This window comes from Belonocnema kinseyi, chromosome 4, assembly GCF_010883055.1.
Source record: "Belonocnema kinseyi isolate 2016_QV_RU_SX_M_011 chromosome 4, B_treatae_v1, whole genome shotgun sequence".
In the NCBI taxonomy this organism is placed as follows: domain Eukaryota; kingdom Metazoa; phylum Arthropoda; class Insecta; order Hymenoptera; family Cynipidae; genus Belonocnema; species Belonocnema kinseyi.
Genome location: NC_046660.1, coordinates 34,746,520 through 34,755,318, shown reverse-complemented (window position 1 = coordinate 34,755,318; position 8,799 = coordinate 34,746,520). Strand labels below are relative to the sequence as shown.

Sequence of the window (8,799 nt, the reverse complement as noted above, 5' to 3'; positions counted from 1 at the left end):
GAATGTGGTGCAGAAGAGACGCTAGTAGACACATGGGAAAGAAATCGGTTAAGATGGTTCGGACATGTTGACAGAATGCCAAATGAACGACTAACGAAACAATTGAATCAAGGTAAAGTAAATGGCAACGTGCCCAGAGGTAGACCACGGAAAGAATGGTTAGAATGTGTGAATGCGACCCTACTTAGAAGAGACATAAGAAGTCACAGAAACACGAGAGCCTGCATGAAAAAATGCATGGACATAAAAGAAGCTAGAGAAGTATGCCAGGACAGCAAAGTATGGCGGAAAATGGTTAATAAAAAGAGTGTCAGTAGAGTGAACGACGCCTGAAACAAAGACCTTGGCTATTAATGGACCCAAGTGGGGAACCTTACAGAACGGCTTCGTGAGGTTCTTCGCTTGGGGTGATTGCTAGAGAATAAGTATAATGAAAAAATTCATTAATTAGAAAAAAAGTGTTAATAATTTGTAAGCCCCAGCGTGTCCACCCTGTATATATCAAAAACATTCCCATAAAGTTTCTTTTACTCAAATTTTTCCTGCATTTTTATAGTATGTGAGCTAAATGCTCGGGGTGTGCATGGCACGCCCTGCAGCTAGGGAGAGTCGGATTAGCGAAGTCCGTCGCACCACTCTTAAACGGATCACTAGGGACCTTCAAAAGAACCCAAATCTCTCAGACTATCTCAGAGACTAAATTGTTTCAAATCGACTCTGCTTATAGTCTCAAATGGGCCAGGCTATTTCGCTGGAGAATACTCAGAGATTTCTATCGGTAGGGTTCTCATAAATTCACCGAGAATTTATTTCTCGGTTTTATTCTCGGTGACATTCTCATTCAAGTGTTTAAACTTACCAAGTTTGGAAATCGGATTCGCAAGATCGGGAGTGAAAGGTCCATTGACATGGGGTTCCAGAGTAGAAAGGTCCAACTCTACCACCTGGTCGTATTTGGCATTAGGATCAGCAGTCAGCAGAGATCCTCTGAAATTGTCAGCAGCCGAGGCGATGTCGCCTCTTTCCGTCGCTTGCAGATACGATTTCATGCGGTCGTTGTAGGGAAAGACGGAAGTCGTGGCACCAATTTCAGCACCCATGTTGCAAATAGTCGCCATTCCAGTGCAACTGATGCTGTCAACTCCGGGGCCAAAGTACTCGACAATGGCACCAGTGCCACCCTTGACAGTGAGAATTCCCGCCACTTTGAGAATGATGTCCTTCGGACTCGTCCAGCCCTTCAATTCTCCAGTCAGCTTCACTCCAATCACCTTGGGGCACTTCAATTCCCAGGGGATGTTGGCCATTACGTCGACAGCGTCAGCACCTCCGACACCGATGCACAGTCCTCCTAATCCACCTCCATTGGGGGTGTGGGAGTCGGTACCGATCATCAGGAGACCGGGGAATGCGTAGTTCTCGAGGATGATTTGATGAATGATACCTGAGCCGGGGTTCCAGAATCCGACTCCGTATTTGGCTCCTGCGGTTTTCAGGAAATTGTAGACTTCCTTGTTCACTTCCTTCGCGCGCTGCAAATCTTGTTCGCCACCCAGCTGCGCTTCGATCAAGTGATCGCAGTGGATTGTGGAGGGAACGGCCACCTTTGGTAGGCCTGGAAATTTAAAATTGATTGTTGAAGTTGTGGGAGAGAAATTTCAATCTGGCATAGTTAAGGATGTACACTACGTACAAACAAATTCAAAAGTAGCCTATCTTTAAAATGATTGATGAAATCGACAAAAAAAGTTCTATTATAGTATAATCAATGAATACATAAAACAGACAAAATTTGAAAGTCCTCAAAAAAACAGCTCCAATTTTGATAATTTTTTTTGTATTATTTAAAATCAGAAACCTTTTGGTGGGGGTAAACAATTATTTATATTGTTTAAACAATATTTATGATTTTTATTTAAAAAATTAAGTTTTGTTCCCATTTTTTTCTGAAAATCTCTTTATATAGTAATTTCAGAATAAAAAAGTTGTTAAAATAAATTGTATATCAGTAATTATATATTTACATCGTAAAAATTTGCTGCTTGGGTCAAGAAATATGTACATGCTTGACACACTATTGCGTTATATTTTGTTGAAAATTCATCTTTCAAGGTATAAAATTAATCAATTTGGTCGAAAATTCCACTATTTAGTTAAAAGTTGAAGTACTTTGTTAAAAATGTATTGTTTGGTGCATGGCTTTAGTTGAAAATTGATATCTTTGGTTGACAATTTTAATTTTTTTTAAAAAGTCCTTGACTTTTGTTTGATTGTTTATTTTTTAAATAAAAATTAAACTATTTCAGGTGAAGATTTATCACTTTAGTTAAAAATTCCTCTACTTGATTAAAACTTTAACTATTTTTTTAGACATTCAGTTTTTCTGTAAAAAATTAATTTTTTTATTGAAAATTATAGTGGTAAAATTTATTTTTCTCCAAAGAAAATTCAACTATTTGGACGAAAATTTATCTTTTATAGTTTGAAAATCCAATAAACTGTTTAAAAATTCATATATTTTTTTAAATACGCCTTTTTCTCCAAAAAATAAATCTTCTCGGTTGAAAATTCATGTTTTTGGTTAAAAATTAAATTATTTAGTACAAAATTATTCTGTTTTCAGAATAAGAGAGTTTTGTAAGAATTTATTTTGATTTTTTTTTAATTTCAAAAAATTGTTCTTCACATTTATATTTTTCATGTGTTTTTGGACGGCTCATTCTGAATACTTTTGAATTCCCTATAATGTTTTTTCGCAAGAGTTATAGTTATTATTAAAGATCTGAAATAATTAATTACAAATAATTTTGATCTCTTCGAGATATTATCATGAAAAGAGACCATGGGAAAGTAATTTTGGAAATCGATAGTCATTATCTATTGCAACTAATTGTCTACGATTAATCGTATCTCTGATACGCAGCATATTAATGAAAATTAAATTTTCTATTTTTTGTATATGTGAGTAAAGCACTAAATTATTTACATTTAATAAAGTATTTTAAAAAAATGATAAATAAGTCTACATAAAATTTTATTATATTTTCAGTAATTTCTGATATAGAATATTAAATTTCTCACCATTAATTGTTTATATACTAAATAAATAAACACATTACATATTGTGTTATGTATATTAATTTTATGTCACTGCATTATTATATAAAAAAAAATGATAAGTAATTGTTCGAACATTTTTTACTGTATTTTGATTTAATTTTTAGCTATTTGTTTGCTTTCTCCAAAAGGTTTCTGATTTTAAATAATATAAAAAAATTTTTTTTTAAATAAACAAAATCGGAGCTGTTCTTAAAGACTTCCAACTAAAATGCTTCGTTGACTGTATAATAACTGTATGATTTCTCCATAACATTTTTAAAATAAAATCAACCCAAATAGAAATTTAGAGAATCCTTCAAAGAATAAAATGATGCCTTAATCATTAGGATTAAATAAAAATGGTAACTTTTCCTTAAAGCGAAAGGAAAAACTGAATCTTTAAATAACTACTATTTAATAAATAATTTTAATCTGAATTATTTTTTTTCTGAAGTGTGCATAGAAGCTACCGTCAAGATTTACAGAAATTAATAATAGCTATTGTACATCCTTAATGCATTATTCTACTTCGAAACGCTCAAAAAAAGCTATTTTTGTACATAAAATCGTCAGTCAAAGTCAACTCCTCCAAAAGTAGGTAGGTCCGTGCTGTTGTAAAAATCTCCAGAATAAACGGTCCGAAACCAAAAAATTAAACAGTTTTAGATTCAGTATGACTCCAGCAACCAGCTGAAATAGGAGTTCTGATATACATGCAAAAATAAAAAAATGGCGACGAAAAAACAAAAACAAAAATGAAAAAAGTGGGTTTATTTTCAGTTTTTTGCAAAAAAAAAAAAATTAAATTTAAGTGTTTTAAATAATCCTTGTTCAGTCGGTTGCTGGAGTCATAATGAATCCAAAACGGTTTAATTTTTGTATTTTGGACCTTTTTTGTTGAATTCAACTTTTTTTTATTGACAATTTTTATCTTTTTTCGCTGAAATGTCAAATAATACATTTTTCGTTCGGAATTCATATTTTTTAGAATGTAAATGTAATTACTTGGTTAAAAGTTGAACTCGTTTGTTAAAAATTAATGTTTTTGCTTCAAGGTTCATAATTTTAGTTGAAAAGGTTTTTTGTTAAAAATTCGTTTTTTCCTTGGCTGAAAATTAATTTTTTTTTACTGAAAATTTAACTATTACAGTTGATACTTTAACTATTTTGTTAAAAATTAATTTTTTTAAATTGAAAATTTACACGACTATTCCATTGATTCTTCCATCATTTTAGTTGAAAATTCAGTTTTTTGGTAAAAAAATTAACTATTTCAGTTTAAGATGCATAATTTTGTCAAAAATAATCTTTTTTGGTTTAAAATTAAACTAGTTCAGTTGAGGATTTATCATTTTAGTTGAAAATTCATTATTTGCAAAGCTTAACAATTTTGTTGAAAATTCGTTTTTTAAACATTTTTTTTATTAAACTGAATATATAAATAATTATTCCTGTTAAATATTCATCATTTTAGTTTAAAATTCACCACTTTCTTCAAAAATGTAACTTTCTTTAGTTTTTTTTCAAATAATTAATTTTTAAACTGAAATTAACTATTCAAAATGAATATTCTTAGTTTATTTAAATATTCATCGGTTTTAGTTGAAAATTGGTCTTTTTCGTAGAAATTAATATCCTTGCTTAAAAATTCATCATTTTGGTGGAAAGTCCAACTATCAAAGTCTCATAATTTTAGTTTAAAATTCATATTTTCGGTTTAAAATGTAACTATTCCAGTCAGAGATTCATAATTTTAGTTTGAAAATTCATCGCTTTGATTTAAATTTTGACTAATTTGTTGAAAATTATTTTTTGATTTAAAATAAATTATTAATAACTGAAAATTTAACTATTCCATTTACGGTTAAAAATTAATCTCTTTTAGGCCTGAATTCAACTATTTCGTTGAAAATTCATGTTTTTTGTTGGAAAATGGTATTTTTTGGAAGAAAATTAATTTTCTTGTTTGAAAATCTGTGTGGAAAATTAATTATTTCAACTGAAAATTTAACTATTTTATTTTGTTGTTGAAAACTGATTGTTTTGTTTAACATTCAACTATTTGGTTGAAAATTAATCTTTCTTAGTTGAAATTAATTTATTTGGTACTTTGAGACAAATTCAAGAAATTGTTATGTCTTTTTGAATTATTCAAAACTTTTTAAAATTAACATATTAATTGAATCCTAGAATGCTTCAGAAACAATTTCCAAGAAAAATTTCAATCATTCTTAGAGCCGTTTTTTATTTTTGCTTCTTTTAATGTATTTTTTACATAATAAGGACTTTTTACATAATTTGTAATGTACCTCATATTATACCAATGTAAAAAAGTACGTTTTTACAAAAAGAAAAAAGAAACAGCTCAAATTTTTAGAACTCAACAAATAATAGCAATCAGTATTTACTTTAAATTACAAATTTTAATTATACTTTACGTAAAAAAAGTAGTTTATCAGAACAGTTATAATCGAATGGAGATCAAGTATAGGAATCGCGAAATTCTTCTTTTATAAAAGGAGATATTTCCTTTAAAAATAACAGCGTGATTAGCAAAAAATAATAAACGTAATACTTTTATTAGAAACTACAAATTTTATTAAATCAGAACACAAGCAGGCGCGATTATGTTTTGTCTTGTAAGTTTTTAATTTAAATTTAAAATTAATGTTGATACTAAATTTTTGTATTTCATCATATCTAGTATCCAAAATAATAGAAAAGCAAGTATAACATTTTTCATAACTGATGACAATTGATATCTCAACTTCAGAATTAATATATAATATTTTTGTATGTTACAAACTCCCATTTTTTTGTAAAAAACATTATCATAGCCGTAAGTTGTTCATAATTCAGGGTGGACATTTTAATCCAAGAAATAAATTTCCAGTAATTTCCAGGTACGCAAACATTTTTCATGGTCAATGAAATTTAAAAAAATCCATACTGTAGCTAAAAAAATGCCATATCAAGTAATAAAAACTGAGCTTTAAATGAAAACACTCAAAGTGGAACTGTTAAATTTTGAACTTTTAAAATTGAAATTTAAGTTTTTAATTAACAAATTTTGTATTGAAATGCTGAATAATTTACAGGTATGAAATGAAAGGTACTAACATTTTTCAATAGAAAAAATGCAAATCCACGTTATCACTTTCCATGCTCTAAATTAAAAAATAATTTAATGAACTTTAAAATGGTCAAAATTATATCATTTTAAGGAATTTTAAGCTAGAAACATTAAACATTGAAAAATTGATTTTTTTCTTTAACTGAAAACTTCTTAAATCAGAAGTTAAATTATTTTTATTTGAAATAATTTGAACATCCTTGAGAAGTTTAAAAATATTATTTCAAAATTTTGAGAAATCTGGAAGTTGTTTTAAATTTGTTAAAATTTAAAACTATTTAAAAAATTTTTCATAACTTCTAATTATCTTTTAAAATGAATTGAATTTTTTCTATAATTTTTAGGAAATCCTGCAAATTAAACAAATTTCCTTAAAATTGTGATCTATAAATAACAATGGAACATTTGTTACTTGTAGAAGAAATTTGTAGAATTTTAAAAGCTATTTAAAAGTTTTTAAGATTGAAAAATTAATTTAACATTTGAAATGATATCCTAACTTAAAACTTCAAAGGAATAAAAACATTTTTTTAAGATTCCTAGGAAAACTGAAAATCATTTTTCATTTTGAACAATGATTTTAAGAGAATTATTTAAAAAGTTTAAAAAGATGTACAAAATTGTCAAAAAAGAATCTGGAAGATTTTAAGGAATTTTTTTAAGAGTTTGCATAATAATTTTTTATCTTTTCAAAACTCTTAAATATCCCTTAAAACTACTCAAATTTTTTCTAAAAATAATAAGTGTTCAATTTGTTACTTATACATCAAAATCAACAATTTCACTTAAAAATTAAACATTTTTCAAAAACAACAATTAAAATTTTAACGTTCAAGGTTTAAAAGCTCTTCGAAATTGTAACGATTCCAGGCTTACTATTTTAAAGAACTCAATTTTAAACTGTTTACTCTAAATAGTTGGTTTCAATTTATTCAAAAAGATGAATACTCTACTAATTATTTAAAGAATTGTTGAAATCGAACTTGGACCGATTCTTGTAAAAATTTGTAAAATTCCCGGTAAAAAAATAAATTCGCTGCAATTTCAATTTTGAATCGATGAATTTTGAATCGAGAAAAATAATTTTCTGCCAAAAGATGAATTTTCAACAAGATACAGAAACTTCCAATACAAAAATTGAATTTTCAATTAAAAAAGAGACTTTTTTTATCTCAAAATAAAACAGCTAAATTTTTAGTTTAAACAATTACTTGCTATTAAGAAAAACGAATTTTTGATAAATTTAATTCTACCAAAAAGACGATTTTTTTTCTACCAAACAGTTAAATTTCCAACTTATAAAGCATACAATTTAAACTAGAAACAAAATAGTTAAATTTGAAAAAAATGTAACAAAAAGAAATTATATTTCAAGAAAATATATTTTCAAAAAAAGATGGTTTTATATCAAGAAGATTACATAGAAAAAAAATTTTTTTTCAGCAAAATTGTTGAATTTTGAAGCCAGAAAGACGAGCATCTACAAAGTAAGTAAATTATCAATGCGAAAATATGATTTTATTATAAAAGAAGTTAATTTTCTATCAAATAGTTATTAAATTTCAAGCAAATAAATATGAATTTTTAATCCAAAAATTCATTTTTAACCCAAGAGTTCAATTTTTTACGAAACTGGAATTTTCAATGAAGTTTATCAATCTTAAATTTTTTTAACAACAAAGGATGACTTTTCAACCAAGCAGATCAATCATCAATGAACAAATAAACGAATTTTCAACAAAATAGCTCACTTTTCGACAAGGGATACATTATCGACATAAAAGATTAATCTTAAAAGAAAATAATTTTCAGAAAAAGATTTCAATATTTCACCCAATAGTTGAATTTTTAACGAAAAAGTTTACCGTTCACCAAAGAAGATTAGTTTTATACTAAAAGAGACGATTATTCACTAAAATACTAGAATTTTTAATTAAAACGACTAATTTTCAAGTATAGAGTGTTAAATTTCAACCAGAAATGAAAAAGTTACATATTCAGTTTAAATATTTAATTTTTAATTTAAAAAAAAAACGAATTTTCAACAAAATAGATGGAGTTTCGATTAAAATGATGAATCTTTAAAAAAATAACTTTCAACTAAAGAGTTCAATATTCAACGAAATGGTTGAATTTCGAAACTAGATGAATAATTTTCTACCAAGACACGAGTTTTCATAAAAATGCATGAATTTTTATCCAAATAGTTGAATTTTCAACTAGAAAAGATTAATTTTAAATTAAGAAAATCAACTTTCAAACATAAATGAAATAGTTATATTTTCAGTTGAAAAAATTAATTCTCAACAAAAAAGAATCGGATTTCCAACAAAATAGTTAAAGTTTCAACCAAATAGTTGAATTTTTAACGAAAAAGTTGACTTTTCTCCCAAGAAGATTAGTTAGTTTCATACCAAAAGAGACAATTTTTCAATAAAATACTAGAATTTTCAATTAGAAAAGACGAATTTTCTAGTATAGAGTGTTAAATTTCAACCAGAAATGAAAAAGTTACATACTAAGTTTAAATATTTAATTTTTAATGAAAAAAGAAACGAATTTTCAAA

General features: G+C 27.0%; 1 protein-coding gene across 1 annotated transcript in view; it reads right to left on the bottom strand.

Moving 5' to 3' along the window:
- The window catches only part of LOC117172106 (aconitate hydratase, mitochondrial-like), a 53,292-nt gene that overhangs the window by 37,912 nt on the left and 6,581 nt on the right, over positions 1–8,799 (bottom strand). The window contains exon 4 of the mRNA XM_033359886.1: positions 860–1,615. Within this exon, the coding sequence (XP_033215777.1) occupies positions 860–1,615 (756 nt within the window). The remainder of the gene's footprint in view (positions 1–859; positions 1,616–8,799) is intronic.